General features: G+C 43.3%; 1 protein-coding gene across 1 annotated transcript in view; it reads right to left on the reverse strand.

Annotated features, from left to right (window-relative positions):
• LOC311000849 (receptor-type tyrosine-protein phosphatase mu) overlaps positions 1-18,197 on the reverse strand; it is a gene marked incomplete at its 5' end in the record, with an annotated part of 166,989 nt that overhangs the window by 13,927 nt on the left and 134,865 nt on the right. The window contains 3 exons of the mRNA XM_083991711.1: positions 1,931-2,047; positions 5,006-5,103; positions 14,508-14,544. Of these exons, the coding sequence (XP_083847837.1) occupies positions 1,931-2,047; positions 5,006-5,103; positions 14,508-14,544 (252 nt within the window). The remainder of the gene's footprint in view (positions 1-1,930; positions 2,048-5,005; positions 5,104-14,507; positions 14,545-18,197) is intronic.

Here is an 18,197-nt window from a genome sequence, read left to right on the forward strand (position 1 = left end):
CCCCGTTATCTGTTGCTACGGGTAATAACTTCAAATGTCACAGTAACCCTAAATCACTAACAGTTTGTTCTTCAACATTGATTAACCAACATTTAAAAGTTAAACAGGGGGAATGTAATGGCTGGAGAGGGCTCTGCTGGGGAAGCTCAGTAGATTAGGAGAACGGTATGTCCTCTCCTCCCTCAGCAGCAGTGGTGGGGGTACTGCACTGCTGAGAAATGCATCAGATAATGACTGATTACTTCGTCTGTTCCTGTTTAGATCCTCTTAGAAATTACTTTTCACATTTTTATATTTCATATGATCCTGGTAGAATATGTCACTATTTATTGTGCAATACTACTAGAAATTGAAGCTTAAAGGGATAGTTCAACATTTTGGCAAATTGGCCCATTGCCATAATCCCTATAGATAGATATCACGTGACGTCACACAGCGTTCGCAGCCGGTCACAGCGCCATCTTGGGTACCGACTTCCAAAGGCAGTCTATGGGCTGTGACATCAAATCTCACAAAAATAGTGGATAAAGCTTTTTTTATTACATGGCTCTATTGAATATCGTATTCCAATAATTTATTGATATTTCTGATATTTATTTACATCTTGATTTTGCATTTAACAGTCTGTTATTCCTGTTTAACAGATCGTTGCTAAGTAAAATACACCGTTGCTAGGGACGCCGCTCTGATCAGCGCAGCACAGAAAAGAGAAATCAGAGCGATAGATAAAACAGAGTGGCGACAGCTTTTGATTAGCGGCTAATTCAACAGCAGTGATGGATAACTGTACCGGAGAGGCTCAACATGAGCTTCATCTGAGGAATAAACGGCAGCTTTTACCTGACGGGAGACCAGAGAGAGAGAGAGAGAGAGAGAGAGAGACGAGGAGAGAGAGAGAGGTCCACTGGGTGAGCGAGATTCACTTTTAACGGGAGAGAGAGCGGCGCACCGCGCTGTCAAAGCTCGTCTCAGCAGAAAGGTGCTGGAGGTGTGTGCTTTCAAGGCAAGGCCATCAAAATGAGAAATATCCATATCCAAACTACATAAGGCAGCAGTCATTTCTGGTCAGAGAGGATGTGGCTGCACTGAGCTGAATAGAGGTGAATCAGTGTTCGGTACCCAGCATGGCGGCGGCCAGGTGGAACGCACCGTGACGTCACCTACTGATATCTATCTATAGTCATAGCAGTAGGTTTGTTACCTGCTGCTCAGAGCTACGCTATGGAGACTAATGGGATTTCTTGGTTTCCCTCATCAAACTCATCAAATACACAATCCAACAACTCCAAAACGCTCTGGTGGACAAGTTGTGACCTGCACATTCACCACGCTATGAGATAATAACAGAACGTTACAAAACAGAGTTGTTTTCGGGGTAAATTCATGCAAAACTGCTGATGCGCGTTCCCGTCGGGGGCAGTTTTTCATCAAGCAGTCTCTGCATTTTCCTCTAAAACAACTCTGTCTCGTAACGTTCTGTTATTATCTCATAGCGTGGTGAATGTGCAGGTCACAACTTGTCCACCAGAGCGTTTTGGAGTTGTTGGATTGTGTATTTGATGAGGGAAACCAAGAAATCCCATTAGCCTTCATGGCGTAGCTCTGAGCAGTTCACGGCTCTGCTCCGCCGTTCTAAAAATAGCTTGCACCGACAATTAAAGGTAACGAACCTACTGATATGACTATAGGGATTATGGCAATGGGCCAATTTGCCAAAATGTTGAACTATCCCTTTTAAGTGCAAATATGTGAAAAACCGAAATCGAATAATCCTCCATTATATGTTGTCAAGGACTTATTGTCCCTATATAACCTGGAGCTTCTTCAGTGGAACGTCTCCCGGCTGTGAGAGCGCAGCAGGCCGCTGATGCTGAGAAAAGTATGCATGCTGTTTAAATGAATTAAAAGGTGTGAGTGTTCACTACTGTACCTTCTCTACTGCGAATGTCCTGATGACGTACTCCGACAGCAGCTCGGTCTCTATCAGCGTCACCTTGATGTCTCTGTAGATCTCAGTGTCATCGGGCCAGTACTTACAGCACTTCACCTGGGGAGTGACAAAAGCGAGTGTTTTACAACCACGTGCAACATGATGCACTGCATTTACATTCAAAATGCTTTCTTTGCAACATCATACAAACCACTTCAACGTCTGCAAGTTGCTAAGCCATCACTTTTTTTTCTTTTTCTTTTTTTTTTTTACCTCCAATAAAAAGGTAATTGTCACATCACGTTACCTCCCATTTGCCACCTGATATTTCAGTTTCTGAAGCGTTTCTTTCAAGTCAAAATGAGATTCGCTTCGTATTAGTTTCGGCCGGCGGTCAAAGATCTGCAGCAAATGGGAATCTTATGTATCGATGGAGAGCTCATTCTCACATTATTGCTTTTTCATTATCACGTCGATAATGTGAAAATGGGTGTAAAGGTAGACTGTAAAGAAACCTGGAGCAAAGCAGGGAGGGCACAGAGGGGGTGTAAGATTTCACCACCTTAAAATTTTGAGTACCGGTGCAGAGAAATAGGACAAAACATAAAAAAAAAAAACAGTGTACCACAATTGGACGAGGGACGTATAATGACAATCCAATAATGATATGAAATAATAAACCCTCAGCTATTTAAAACAGATTTCCCCACAGAAATCTAAAACACCCCACTGAAAATATTACTTGTATTAGGTATCATAAGAGAGCAAAATTACCCCACCCCTCCTCCCTTCTCCCCCTAGTTCAATTAAACTGTTGATAGTGAGGGAGTAAGGCTGGTAATAGAGACTGAGATCATGGAGGTATATCAGAGAATGATAATTTTTGATGAGGGATAAATGCAACATCAGCCACAACTTGATTCAATTTTCATTTCTGGAGTCTATGCGCTGATTAGGAATGAAATGAGATTTTGGTTTGTGGAGTGACACAGACAGAAAGCGGGGAGGGTGAGGGGGGGGGGCGACGACTCTCAGGTCCCTCTCTCTGACACCCCCGATGACTAATCCCCGATGACAATCACAAATCCACCGTCCGCTTCCAGCCAGATTGAATTAGGCAAAAGCCATTACCTTATTAGATCACTCTGAATCAGGCGCCTGGTTTGGTGGTGGTGGGGGGGATCGGGGGGATCGGAGGGGGATCGGAGGGGGATCGGAGGGGGATCGGAGGGGGAATTAGCCTTTGGGCTAAATTATTCCAGCATATACACAGATGTTCTTTTGCTCAGTGTGCGACTGTGTGTTCACAGCTCTTGAACTCACTCTCTCCTACAGTATGGATAGTAGAAGTAGTATGGAGAAGAACATAGCTAAATTAAAGACACTACAGGACAAATGAAATGTTCACCTCTGACAATTGACTTTTGACTATATTTCTTTTTAGTCCTTGCCTCATCTCAATCCATTGAAATTACTTCTCATTTTTGTTTTGTTGTGTCTTTTTTATTCTTTATTTATTTATTTTTATTCTCTCTTTAATTGTCTGTGTACTTTTATATTCGCTTGTCTGTTTACGGTAAGAAGGAAGGATGTGTGTTATTACTGATCTGTAACAACATTTTGTAGGACTGGGAGGGGTTGGGGGTGGGAGGGAATAAGTGGTTGTTGTTTTTGAAAAAGGAAAAAGTCCTTATTTCTCATTGTATGTACTTTTGCCTGTCAAATGAATAAAAAAAAGAAGAGTATGGAGAAGAAGCCGACGTAGCATCACCTCATCACACACATCAGCAGCACCACCACCTTCTAAACCAAATCTCTCATACATCAAAGTGTGCCGAGCGCCGCCCCCGTGTGTGAAACCAGCAGGACAGAGTCTCTCTATGTGTGTGTCTATGTATGTGTGTGTCTATGCGTATGTATATGTGTGTGTGTGTGTGTGTGTGTGTGTGCGCCAGGATTTCCCAGAGTTCATCAGCAACTGTGCCGAGCAGATGGCCCACTGTGATATGGCGGAGTGATTTTATGGGGCCCTCTGTGGAGCCGCCGCCACTGTGACCAACTGTGCCTACCGCCCGCCATTGGACAAGGATCATATAACAGACGGTTTGGGGGCCGGGGGCCCGCCGAGGACGGCACCGCAGCTAAGCAGGTGTGGAGAAGGTGTGGGGCGGGGCGGGCTAGAGCTCAGCTACTGTAGAGGAACGGCCTAATGAGGTACCTAGAGATGGGGCCCATGAATCATTATCAGCTCTGCTACATTTAAGCCTCTCCCAAAAAAAAAAAGAAAAAATGCACATCAGCGAAATCAAGGTGTGCCTGTGTTTAAAGGGCTTTCAGTGTGAATGTGTTTAAAATTCTTAGAGAAAAATCCCCTGGCAGTCAAAGCATTACACTGTATGTTAAGACCTCCATTTTCTCTTGATTATAACCTAACCAGGAGGAACTACAGTGTGAGTTAAGTGGAACAAATTAGGACTGAAGTAGGGCTGTGGGATCTTTTTTTTTTCTTCTTCGCTCCCAGAGTTAGGCCACATGCTGTAGTGTGCAGAAAAGAAAAGAAAAGAAAAGAAAGTCAAGGCTCTGCCATTAGTTTGAACATTATGAACCGGCCACACCACTCAATAACAGTCCCCCTTTGTCCAATGAGGACAATATTAAGAGATGTTTCTGCTCAGAGGAGCCTGGTAGGAGCTGGCGGCTACAGCGCGGTATAATCTCCTGTTATAGAGCCACTCAGATGAAACAGTAGTCAGTCGCCTGGATGCCTCTCTGGTAATGAAGGCCATCAATCAGTTTCTTCTCACTTCTCACTGATCAGATAGATGGAAAAAAGAGCTGGCGGCACGCGAGACCCACGCCTCACTAAGCCAGAACACACACACACACACACACAGAGATATACACACACACGCACACAAAAACATCTGGGCACTGCTGATGTTCAAAGATGAAAAAAAAAAAGAAAAGATGGCTCCGTTTGCCTTGAGATACAATCAGACCGCCATTCGACGACTCGGGGGCAAGGTAATCTTATTTGGGATCTGCCGTTACAGTCGACGCGGATTTCATACCCACCCTGCCCACTTCCACCAGGTTGGTCACCATGACGATGGCTGCCGTGTTCTCCTGCCACACCATCCTCCAGAAGTCAAACACCGTCTCCTGCATGGGGCCTTCGAGAGACAGAGAGAGAGACAGAGAGAGTGAATTTTTTTACTCTTAAAAATTTCAGAGACGAGCCGCACATTCAAACGTCTCCTGATGAAACCGTTCATCAGGCAGAAACTGTCAGGAGAATATATAACTGCTCGTCATAAAGCCAGGCACGGCTTCCCTTTAACATTTAACACCTTCTTTCAACGTTTTTGTCGGCGGAGCCTCGTAATAAATCTGGACATTAAGTTTTCAGGATTCATTACGTTACATTCATTACATATATTTAAAGCGTTTATTGTTATACTCCATCAAGCAGAGCACAGCACCTGGATGAGGGTGTCAAACAAAAGTTATTCTTGAATTGTAGCACCAAGGACCAAGAGAGGAAAAAAGACTCTGTTCTATCAATACCATCGATCAATACATATCACACGTGTTGTTTTATTTCACACTGTTGCATTTTATAGTTTATCTGAAAAGTCTCTGGTGTCAGTTTGTATTAAATCTATGAAAAGTAACATTTCATGTGCTGCAAAGAGCAACTTAAATATTTACCATTGTTATTAATAATACATCAACTAGTGTGGCCAAAAGTATGTGGACGACCAAATTAAAAAAAGGCTTTATGCACAGCTCCACTACTTCCCGAACTTAAACCAGCTCCTTTATTTCCTGTCTTACATTATTGGACAAACTGATTAATCCAGGTGTGTCTGGCCATTGTTGTGAGGTCAGACACACCTGGATTAATCAGTTTGTCCAATAATGTAAGACAGGAAATAAAGGAGCTGGTTTAAGTTCAGGAAGTAGTGGAGCTGTGCATAAAGCACTGGTGTTTGCTGCCATAACAGCCACCACTTCTTTGCAGAGATTTTGTTCACAAAGTTTTGGGAGTCTTGGGACTGAGCCCCGAGAGCATCAGTGATATTCGGACGCTGATGTTTGGCGAACTCAAAGAGTTGGCGTTGCAGTTCATGATCACAAAGGTGTTTGATGGCGGTGAGGCCTGTGGTTCTAGACCTGGCTTTGTGCCCCAATGTTAAGACACAAGGGAACTTCAAGGGGCCAGGAAGCTGCAAGTTTGTTATTGTATCTGAAATATCACCAGTTCAACCCTCATGGCAAAAACAGCTGCTCAACTGCTCACAAAAGTACTTTTAACTAGGCCTGTGCATATTCTCATTTGTCCAGGTCATAGTATCTCAAAGGAATTTTAAATTGAAAAGGACGGCAATGTTCACATCCTAGACAGAGAGGACAGGTGGTTTGAAAGAGGAGTAAAAGAAGCCATCTATGTAAAAGTAGAGAAACCATCCCTCAACAGGGGAGGGGGTCTCAGACACCACCTATCTCCAATTTACAATGCTGCCCTTTCATCCCTTCCCAGGAGATTCAACAATCTAGTCTCTAAAAGAAAAACAACTGTTGACAAGTGGCAAGTGACTCCAACGACTGTCGTTATAACACAATAGGGCACTAACGAAGTCGAAACCAACTTTCCACCAAAGACAGTCACTCAAACGACTGTCGTTGGCACTTGGAGCAAAAAAATGTGAGGTGAAACGTCTTCCTAGACAAATAACCAAGTCCAGTTGCTTTCGATTTAAAATTCCTTTGAGATACTGTTAACTACTTTTCATTACTGTATATCGAATGTCAGTGGGCATTTACATGTAACTCAGATTGTGAAAAGATCTGCATTACATCGGGACAGTGGATGTAATAGATTCATTTTAAACACTGTAACGCACAATAATGATTTCCATCGCTCTTCCTCTAATTCTGCATCTGTCTCAACATATTTATTTCTGATTTGTATGAGTGAATGTATCTGTTTAATTCAGTGTGATATTCATCACCACATTCTTCTTAATCTACTTTACTCTGTCCATGTGCGTGCTGTAGCAACATGCTTTTTCATCATCGCATCACGCCAATAAAGCTTCTGTCTGTGTTTTCGGAGGCAGAGCGACTGTCAGATCAACTCATACACAATATAAACACGGGGGATTTGGAGGTATTACAGTCCTACAGCAACAATGCAGTTTATAGAGTATTTTCTCCTCCATTTTTCGCTCCTCGGATCGAGGAGCTGAAAAACACGTCAAGTCAGATTTATTTATAGAACTTTCTCTACAACCGGTTCATCGCAAAGTGCTTAGTCCACAGCAGAAAGCTTAAAAACAGACAGAAACAAGAGAGTACAAATTAATCACAAATTTCAAGATAAGGCTAAAGCCAACGCCTTCATGTGTGAGTGTGAGTGTGAGTGTGAGTGAGTGAGTGTGTGTATGTGTGACAGAGCTCAAAGTAATTACCACTACACCTCATCTGTTCAACACCAACCTTTCCACCGAACCGGACCCGAATGTGTCTGGTGAACATCGAAATAAATGAGCAGAGAGCCGTTCAATGCCTCTAATATTTAAAACTTCACTGAGCAATAATTGTGGATTGATGAGAATTTAATTATTATTCTGGTTAATTAAAATTATTAATATTAGTTTTAATCAAGCACCAAGTGGGGGAAAAAAAAAATTGCCTCTGACAAATTAATTAGTAAATGCAAATCGTGGCAGTTGTGCATTTTCCTGCGTTGGCCCCGAATTACCTGGAGACATGACAATTTATGCACAACACACACAGACACAGACACAAGCTGGCGACACAACATGGCACAGACACAAACCATTAGTGTTTGTCTTACTTTTCATTTATATATTTGGTGAATTGAATAAGCCTTAGGACTTTCAGGTCTGTTAAAAAAAACAGGTCGTGTCACAACAGTCACAGCGCCAGAGCCAACACCTGGTCGCCTTCATGTCCGACTCAACACTGATATAAAAAAACATTTTGCTTTTTTTTTTTTTTTTTTCAAGCATTCCTGTTTCTGTGTGATAGTGGACAGTTGAGAGGTGGTGGAAACAAACACACAGAGAGCGACAAACTTTGCAGCAGACACTGAACTAGACGTGTTGTAATCATAGTATTTTGTTATTCTACCTTTAGCACAAAGCTGAATAGTGGTTATTGTGGAATATGTGTATGTATCCTCACGACTAGAGCAGGGCAGAAGGATTCAAAGAGCCCTCACTCAGTCAGTAGTGTTGTGGTCAAGACCATGTAACCCATCTAAACCAAGACCTAAGGGGGGTGATACCAAGTCCAAGAACAAAACCAAACCAATGTGAGACCATATTCAAGAATCAAGACCATTACTGTATTCAGTGCCTGTACTGATAATAATCATCTGGCTTGATATTTACATTATTGCTCAACTAAAAGGAAAAGAAAATTTCATATAAAATCCAAACCACATTTAACTGAAAAAAACTTTGGATTGAACAGAAGAACACAGCTGAAGTTTCCTCCCACTTTGACACTGGTGCAACCAAGTTTTTCAGATGGTTACACAAGCATAAACATTTGTATTGAATTACATTACATAAATCAAAGTGAGCTAGTGACAGAGAGACATCTGCAGTTAAAAAAGAAGATGTCACTGCAGCTGTGGTCTTGACTGGTCTTTGAGAAAAAAGTCCAGCTCGACCGAGACAAGGCCAAGTACAAATTTTGTCGATTCTGAGACAATGCAGTCTCAAAACAACACTATCAGACAGTCACAGCTTGTGGCAGCCGCCTTACAAACCAATGGCTCGGCCATCAGAGGGTTCATTGTCAAATCAAAGGACAATCAGGGATTATTTGCCTTGAAATCTTAGTTTTGCAAATACCAAACTGACCAAAAGAGAGTCAATTTAAAAGAAACATATTTAAGAAAAGAAACGACTCTAGTCAATCAATGTTTCTATTGACCTGAGAAATAAAGCACTGAGGTTCGACTGTTCAACATGCCTGGTTCAAGGTATCCAATCATAGCCATGCAGTGCTGTTTACTGTTGCATCTCCTTCGGCAACACCAACCTGTTTTCTTACTGCTTCACTTTAGCATTGTTGGTTTAGCTGAGATTCATGCACCTTCATTAAGGAGGATTAGTTCTGCAGCAGAGTCTTTGTTGCTGCTCAGATGAGAGCTCCCTCAAAACCTTTTCTGCCAAAACTAATTCTACATCTATTTTCTAAAATCGTTAATTTCTTGTGTTTGTGGCGTCGCTCGCTTCGTGGAAAGGAAAAACATTTTGTTTTCAAATAGATGTCTGATCTCTCCATATCCATATTCCATCTAAAATTAATGTATTTGTTTATAGAAGAAGTTATAGAAGAAACAAGTAGACACCAGTTGCATCAACCTCTGAATCCCTTGTTTGTGCTCTTTATTGGTTTGTGTCTTCTGCAACAACCTAATTTCCCTCAGGGCATCAGGGAAGTGTCATCAACATTTTACTCAGTTGATTGATCAAGCCCTGTTTGATCCGCTCTCTGTGATGCATAAACAGCTCTTGTCTGTCTTGCCTCTAATTGTGTTCAAATACAGCCTCATGTGACAAGAGTTTAAAATCACTTCTATTTGTCACAAACTGCACAATGAAATTCAGGAGACTTTTTTTTTTTTTTGGCAAGAAAAAAAAAAAAAAAAAGATTCAAAATGAGCCATCATTTGTACAATCATGTTTCTGTTGCCAGCCTGTTCGTGCGTCTCTCCTCGGGAAACAAGAACATTTTGCAGAGTATAATAGTTGCATTTGTGAAAAATTGAGAAATGAACTTCTGCTGACTTCCCAATTGGATAGCTAGAAATTTGGAACAAAACTCCTCAATATCTTCCATTTGTATTCCCCTCGCTTCCTCTGCTATGCATGTGGTGGTTCGTCTTGATTTTAACTGCAGGACCTCAATCTCCAATTCCAGTCACTTCTTCCATTCTCTCCAGTAACTACCCAACCTGATTGAGCCGCCCACTCTGCTGCCTCCTACACTTGTCCCCGAGGGAGGATACACACTGCTGAGAAGTTTGAGAGAAGGAAGACTGAGAAGCAGGACAGCTGGTGTGTAGGACTTCAGTAACACAATAACACTTGGCATTATATGGTAAATCGTCCAATGGGAGACGCTCGCCAAGGCTTCAGCCGGCCAATTTATGTTTCCATATGCATGCGGAGCTGGAGAATAGGTGAGGAGGAGGTGCTCGGGCTGCGCTGAACTTGATAGCGCTCAAAAGGAAGAATGAATGATAAACAATAGTCTTTGTGGCAGAGGGAGGTTTTATCACTTCCACGTCTCGTTGTTTTGGATTTCTACAAATCTTTTACCAATCTTCAGAAAGCTCAATTTTAGATGAATTTTGGTCTGGATGTTTGCACCGAAGTTGATGCCGCAAACTGACACTGATCAGTCCTTTGTGATCATTATTGATTATATTTTTAAAACTGCAAGAATGCATGAAAGCAGCATAGAAACAGAGAATTGATTGATTGTTAGACTCTTGAAACAATCTGCATTTTTATCTTCTTTTATCTTTATCATCTTTTCTTTCTATCAGCAGACGCTAAAATGTTGTGGTAGTGCCACAAAACCAGATGGTTGGGTGGAAAGAAGTGTGTAACTTGGAGACTGCTGCTCTCATTGAAGTTTGAGTGTTTTTTTTTAAACTGTGATCATGATCCGTCCCTGATCTGATCCCAGTGGTTTTAGTTATTTTTTTCTTTTTCTCGAGCTTGTTACCTTCCTACTGGCAACGACTGAAGCAGTGTAAGTGGTTGTGCTGATGCAAAGTCTGGCTCTTTGTACTGACAAGGTTTTTGGGTTTCTTTTGCTAACCCTTCCTGCAAAATAACACAAATGGTTGCTTAAGGTTGTGACGCATGAAACCCTCACTGTTCAAACTTTCATTGGTGGCTATGTTCTGGTATATGATGATGATGATATAATGTAAGTTTTATAGGCATAGTTCAACATTTTGGCAAATTCTCCTATTGCCATAATCCCTATTGTCATAGGAGTTGGTTCATTACCTTTAATTATCTGTGCATGTTGTTTTGAGATCTGCGGGGCAGAGACGTGAGCTGCTCAGTGAACACAATGGAGGTGAATGGTACAGGTCCCCTGTCCCTCATCAAACTCATCAAATACACAATCCAACAACTCCAAAATGCTCTGGTGGACAAGTTGTGACCTGCACATTCACCACACTATGAGACAATAACAGAACGTTACGACACATGAAGCAAATACTTGGAACTACTTGTGCTTTTGAGATCACTCGACAACAACTCCGTCTTGTAATGTTACATGATTATTTCATAGCGTGGTGAATGTGCAGGTCACAATTTCTCAACAAGAGCGTTTTGGAGTTGTTGGATTGTGTATTTGATGAGGGACAGGGGACCAGTACCGTTCACCTCCATTGTGTTCGCTGAGTAGCTCACATCTCTGCCCCGCGGATCTCAAAACAACATGCACCGATAATTAAAGGTAATGAACCTACTGCTATGACTATAGGGACTATGACAATGGGCGAATCTGCCAAAAATGTTGAACTATCCCTTTAAGAACACATGTATTGGTTAACAACAAAGTCATTGTCTTATAAAAAGAGTCCTTGCTGGGTGTCAGCTCATAGTGTCAAGGACTCGAGCCACAGGTTATTGGAGGGAGCTACGAGGAGAGAGTACGATGTGCGCCGTGGAGCCGAGTTGGAGAAGTTTGGAGGAGTCACTTCAGAGAGGAGGAACACCAGTAGGAGCTTCACTTCCAGCTGTCACAGAGCTAATGCTGCTGCAGCCGACTCTGTGTTTTGGGACCGGGCCTGTTCCTCCGTTAAGCAGCGAGGAGTGTGACAGCTGTAGAAATCCCCCAGCCAGGTATACACACGCCGCAGCGCTCCTGATGAACGCTCGTGCGTACACACTCACAGGCAAACACGGGATACGATCCCCTCTTGCCCATTAATATTACATGGAGCAGACTTTGGCATAATGTACACTCACTTATCATTGATTTGCTCTCTCTCTCTCTTTCTATCTGCCAACCCTCTCCCGCCACCCCCCCCTATACTCTCTACGCTGCTGATGTTAACCTGTAAATAATAAAACTTTTGCGCTGCTGGTGACATTTGCTGCTTGTGAAGGAGGGGAGGGAGGGAGGGAGGGAAGAGCAGAGACGGCTGGAGGGGCTCGAGCTTGATGAAATTGAACCCCTTCCTGCATCATGAATATTTTCCACATCACCGGGAGGATGCAGGCACTTATCAGAGCCGTTTGTGCCCCGCTACTTCAGTGCAATTCACAGTCTCCACCAGGAAGAAGAAGCTCATGTCTGATCGGTATTTAAAAAAAAAAAAAAAAAAAACGATCCGCGGGACATGGAAATGGACAGAGGCAAAAAGCGGCTAACTATTGGAGGGCAGCGCCGCATGCATGCACTCAATCTGCTAAGTAGGCGAGCTGCTGTTGGTGTCGGTGCATCACTGGGAGTCTGTTGTTGTAGTGCTGCAGCAAAAAAAAAAAAAAAAAAAAGAGTCCTGGATGAGAGAATGACCTACATAATGACGAGCATAGCTTGGGTGATGAGGCTTTTATGGAGTGACAGCTGTTCTACCTGCCATTGTCACCTTGACGGAGCAAAGGGACTCGTCAATAAAGCCCCAGCTAATGAGCGCCATTGTAGTTTATAGCATAAGAGAACGGGGGACAACGTTATCCCACACGTCTGTCATATTAAGCGCACCCTCAACCACCTCCACAGCCAATTTATGACAGCGATTTTTTAGCTTATCCAGCACTATTGCGGGGCCTCATCACTTTCCCGAGCTCCTGCCGGTCCCGGCGGACTTGAGTGGAAAGTGTCACTCTCTGAAAAACTTTACTGTGGGGAGAGAGAGAGAGAACAGACTACCCTCCACCCCCCCCATTTCCAGGCATCGGTGCCAATGCCCAGGTGCTCTTTTCAGGTGCTACAGTATGCAGTTTGTCTGACTGAGAGAGACAGGTCTGTGTCTGGCTTTCCTATCATCTCTGGCTGCTCTTTGCCTCGGTGTCAGCAGACTGAGCCTTCCTTCCTGTCAGTCTGCCGGAGCTGATGATGAATTATAAAAGGGGCCTGCTCTCCTGGAGAATACAGATGTTTCCATACACACACACACACACACACATGCCTCCAACTCCTTCGCACTGGATGGCTCTAGTCAACGCAGTGAAAAAAAAGCCTTATCGCGCTTACGATACAGTCAATGGAAAAATGAGGACTTATTATGCAAGCTCAATGAGGAAGCAGGGTCTAATTAACTTGAACGGAAACACGTTTGGCTTCTTGAGCTTTTCATCTCGGAGAGGGTTTCTGTTTGCGGTGTTTCTTTGACTGCTAAACTCCATAAGCATGTTTTTAAATGAAATATACGCCGCCCCTTAATGACTGTAGGACGGTTGTAGGACTCATAATAATCCATCTGAAATCCTCTCGGCGCTGGAGCCGCTTGTTTTCGTGAACCGACGGCCCCGCAGGAGAGCGAGCCGGCACTTGACAGACGGCTTCGTTTTGAGTGTTTGACTCGGTGGTCAGCGTACAGCAGGTGCCACCGCGCATACGAGCAGAGCAGACAGACAAACCGAGCGGGCCGCCACGCCGCCTGATTGGTATGCCGTCTCTTTCTGAAGTAAGAGCAAACAGAGGGTTGTTTTAATTGAGACACTGAGGAAGAGAAGCAATGCACTAATAAACAGGTAATTATGCAACTCCCAGCTCCGCCAAAGCAGATTGTGAATCCATTAAGGCCTCTTCGCAAAAACGCCTCTTCCTTTTTTTTTTTTTTTTTTCCCCCTTCACTGGTTTTTTATTTATTTTTTTATTTTTTCTAAAGTGGTAGGCTACGCAAAATCTCCATGCGTGCAGCAAGCAGGCCTCTTGTGTGTGAAGGTGGGGGGAGCGAGGCCCTCGACGCAAAATTCATAACAATTAACCATCAATCAGACTTAACCTCTGGGGTCATGGTAAGTGCTCCTCTTCCCTGCGAATCTGCCGGCCAGATTAACACAGTGACAAAATGTGCCTGTACATGTCAGCTAATCCATTTATTTATTCAGCTTTCTCCCAGACTGCCTGATTAATCGCTCCCACACTGCCGATGGAGGGAAAGAGGGGAAGAGACGGAGAGAAGAGAGAGAGAGAGAGAGACAACATGCTGCTGTGCTTGCTCAGAGGTGTGTGTGTTTGTTGTGTGTGTTTGTGTGTGTGTGTGTGTGCGCACCGAGCGGCAACAGCTTTCCCCTGAACACACACTTGACTGAGCATCAAAGAGTAGTTTGCAAGAGCGTATGTAAACAACGATGGGGATGTTCAGAGAGATATTCGTGAACACCTGCACACATCCACTCCCCCACTCCTCCCCGCCCCCCCCACCACCTCCACCACCTCCACCACCGTACAAACAAGCACAACAACCTTAAATTCTCCCCCACACATTCAAACCCAGAGCGCCTTTGCATATTTTCACTTAGAAAACTTTTTTTTCCCCTCTCTCTCTCACCTTGAGTGGCGATGTAGTGGTTCGGCCGGTGGTAGCCCTGAGAACAGAAGACAAAAAGAAAACAACAAGAGAACGTGAGTGTCAGTTCGCCAGAGGTCATTTATCTCAAAAAACACACACACACATGTATGACTTTGATGATTTTGAACACACTTTGTGTCACTTAGCACAGCAGATCTGAACTGTATGGGATCCCTGTGAGAAATGTTTCTCGCTAAAACACAAATACTGTGCACAGTCGGCCTGCCAGCTGTCTGCCTGCTGCTGTACACCCATTCCTTTTTTTTTTTTTTTTTTTTTTCAAAACATATCTGACTCTGGTGAGGGGAAAAAGCAAAAAAAAAAAAAAAAAAAAAAAAAATTGCACAACTAAGAGCTTGTGATGGATGCTGCTGGATGCTGGATGCATAAACACTCTCCATCACGCACACTCTCTCTACATGCAGCGCACCTCTGGAGTGAGCAGCCAAAGTGTTGATAATCCCCAAGATACAACTAACAGCACTGATCTTCACAACAGGCCCCTAGTCTCACGGATTACTCTAATCCCTTCAAGTTTTTATTTGTGCAATTCCTTGTCTTCTCTCCAGAGATATGAGGCAGGAAACAAAACATTAGGACTTAAAGGCTCTTCCCCGGCCCTGCCTCTTCTTGATTGTCCGCCCCCCCCACCACCACCACCCCATCTCCCCACACCCACCCCTGCTGCTCTGCTTATCTCACTCATATTCAATTTAACTTGGACTGTGATTAACGCTCCTCCAATGAAGGGGAGAAAGACACAAAGGATATTTTCCTCACTCACTCTCTCTCATCCACAGGGCTCCTTCAGCTATTCAGCTGTCCTCCATTTTTAATGACTTCTTTATCTCTGGACTGAGGAGGAGATTTGTTTGTGCTTTCATGTATGTTCTGTCAAGTAAAGTGGAGGCCCAGTACGGCGTCGGATTAGAGAGGAAGCAAGGGCCCTGACAGTGACTGTCAGGTGAGTAGAGCGTACTATAAACTGACTTATGGCTCTTTTTTTTCTAAGCGTGTTACATTATGTACGAGAGAACAGAGATAAATGCAGAAATGTCAGTGTTGGGATTATTAATTGAACGAGATTTGTTTCCAGGGATGTGTAAATTACTAAAGGAGAATCAAATATGTGTTCTGCTCTTTGTAATTCGCTGCATTGGTTATTACAATTATCATTTACATTCATTCTTTCCAGTAACAGTGGGATGTTGAATGTCTAAAATATGCAGTGTGAAGTTTTTGCGCCCGTGGGCACGAATTTGTATTTTCAGTTTGAATATCATTAGACAGCCCACTTCTGTTGAGTGTGGTGTGCCAACCTCATCACCTGGAAAATTAATTTATATAGCACTTATTTGCCTTCCCGGATACATTTACAAGAAAACAAATAAGTGGTGCCTGTCTCCACCATCTTTGCTGCCGATGTTTGATCGTTTCACGGTGCTACATTGAAGTCATTCAGAAGATTAAGGCCAGATTACTAACATGGCAACACGAGCAACTTCCCTGAGGCCCAATAACCTTCAGGGCAGATCTGTGCGATCTTGTTTGGTGAAGAACCTCTTTGAAAACGAGATGGTTCATCTCAAGGGGTAATAAATGTATAAAAAAATCTAGTTTTAATGTATTACAATTAGCATAACAAGCACACTATGAACTGCAAAGGGCCTTAGTGTGGGTCTTGGCTTATTGTCTTCCATCTTGAGTCGCAATGGTTCCCAAGATAAATCCCATGATCAGTTTAAGGTCTAATAAAATAAAATGCTTGCATTTCTGTTTAATTCTTCTGACTTTTATCTACTTTTTAAAAATATTTTCCTGTAAATAGAACAGACAAATCTATCTTAGGTTGAATCATCAAATCTCCAGGTCAAAATCTGCGACAAGAGGTTTTCTAGTAAACACAGATTTGTTTAAAGGGGCTGCAACCCAAGTGAGCTAAATAAATAAATACATGAAAACACTGCTGTTGAGGTTCTGTGGGTCAGAATTTACATGCTGCACATCACTCAATAAAACTGTGTTTAACCAAATAAACCAGAAGCAGCGAGTCAGCGGGGGCTCAGTTTTGCCGCAGGGCTCCAGGTTGGATTAATCTCACCAGAGGAGGTGATGGTTGGGTGGAGAAAGAGCAGGACCGAGGTGTGTGTTCTGCGTCCTGTGTGTTGTGTGTTTGGAATATAAAACCAAGACCCGAGACCTCGTGGCCGGGACCGGCTATTTAAAAAGGAAAACAAATAAAACGCGTTTCCTCATCATGTTGATAAAACACGTAATCTGGATGGGTTTTACATTATCAATGAAGCATAACTGCCTGATGCAAATTAGGTGTAAACGAGCATGAGCGTGAGACATGGGGGCTAGGGAGAGGGGGGGAGCGGGTGCGTGAGTGACTTGATTTTCGTGCATTACCTCGCTACATGACACACACAACGCTCAGCAAACATTTTTTTTGCGCACACAAAGGGAACAGGCCATTACGCCATGTTTCCTCGCCTCCCAAATGTTTATGAAAATACTCAATCAGCTGAGGAGAGCAGAAAACACACCCAGCTGCCTCTGCTTACTCATACATGACTCGAAATAGTCGGCAGTATAATAGAGTACAATAACAAACACTGTGGGAAATGTTCTACACATAAGAGTTTATTGGGCAGGACAAGCTTTTAGATGGGTTAAAAGGCTTTCTGAAGAGCAAAAACATCATTACCCATCTGCCTGCATTTCTACTAAGTACTTTTCCCAATGAAGCCGGTAGAGCAGTGCAAATCCTTTTTTTTTTTTTTTTCTTCCTCCATCCTCTTTAATATGCGTATATTCTTATCTTATAATGGGGCGCTCTTTATTGTGAGAGTCTCCTCCGCAGCATCCCTTTTCGCAGCATAATGGACCATAAACTGAATAGTAGGAAAGGTAAATAATTTAAGCCCCCTGCATTTGCTGTGGCACACCTTGCATTATGAATTTATGTTTGAAGGCGTAACAAGAGATTACAAATTACCACATTAGAGGGGCGGGGTGGTAGGAGGGGGGGTTGGGGGGGGGAGAAGATGGGAGACGGGAGAGTGAGAGTTCTCTCCTAAGCAAGAAAACCACTTAGGGAGTCAGGTACATCACCAGCCCATTACACATGGAGTGGAAGCATCTGTTCAAAGAGGCCAATGAGCTGCTGCGATTGGTCACATCCTGCTACTAACACTGCTATTAACAGCAAATCAGGTCAGATCAGGAGGTTCCATATTGTCTGAGCTAAGTGAGTTAGATCTGTTTTCAAAGGGGAGGCTTGTCTCACGCCACTTTTTAACGACTTTTACTTACTGTAAAGGCATGCTGTGTCACTGACGTGCATGTAAGAAGCCGTGCTGCAAGTAGCCTCCCGTGGTAAGGAGGATAACTAAATCTCCATACGGGAGAGATAAACTGCTGCATCTGGTTTGATTCACTGCTCGGCTGAAGAGGTTTTGCAGTTGGAGGAGAAGGCAGCTGCCTGATATAGATGTGAGGCAGAAGTGATGCCGATACGCACATCCTCACTCCGCAATCTATTTTACGGAGTGCCCTCGCCGTCGCCGGGGAAAAATGACAACACTGTTTGTTGAAATGTTTAAAATGACCCGTGTTTACATTTTTCTCACCAGGAACTACCGAACCGCTGCAAGAGGCTGAGTC

Source organism: Trachurus trachurus, assembly GCF_905171665.1.
Source record: "Trachurus trachurus genome assembly, chromosome: 17".
Taxonomy (NCBI): domain Eukaryota; kingdom Metazoa; phylum Chordata; class Actinopteri; order Carangiformes; family Carangidae; genus Trachurus; species Trachurus trachurus.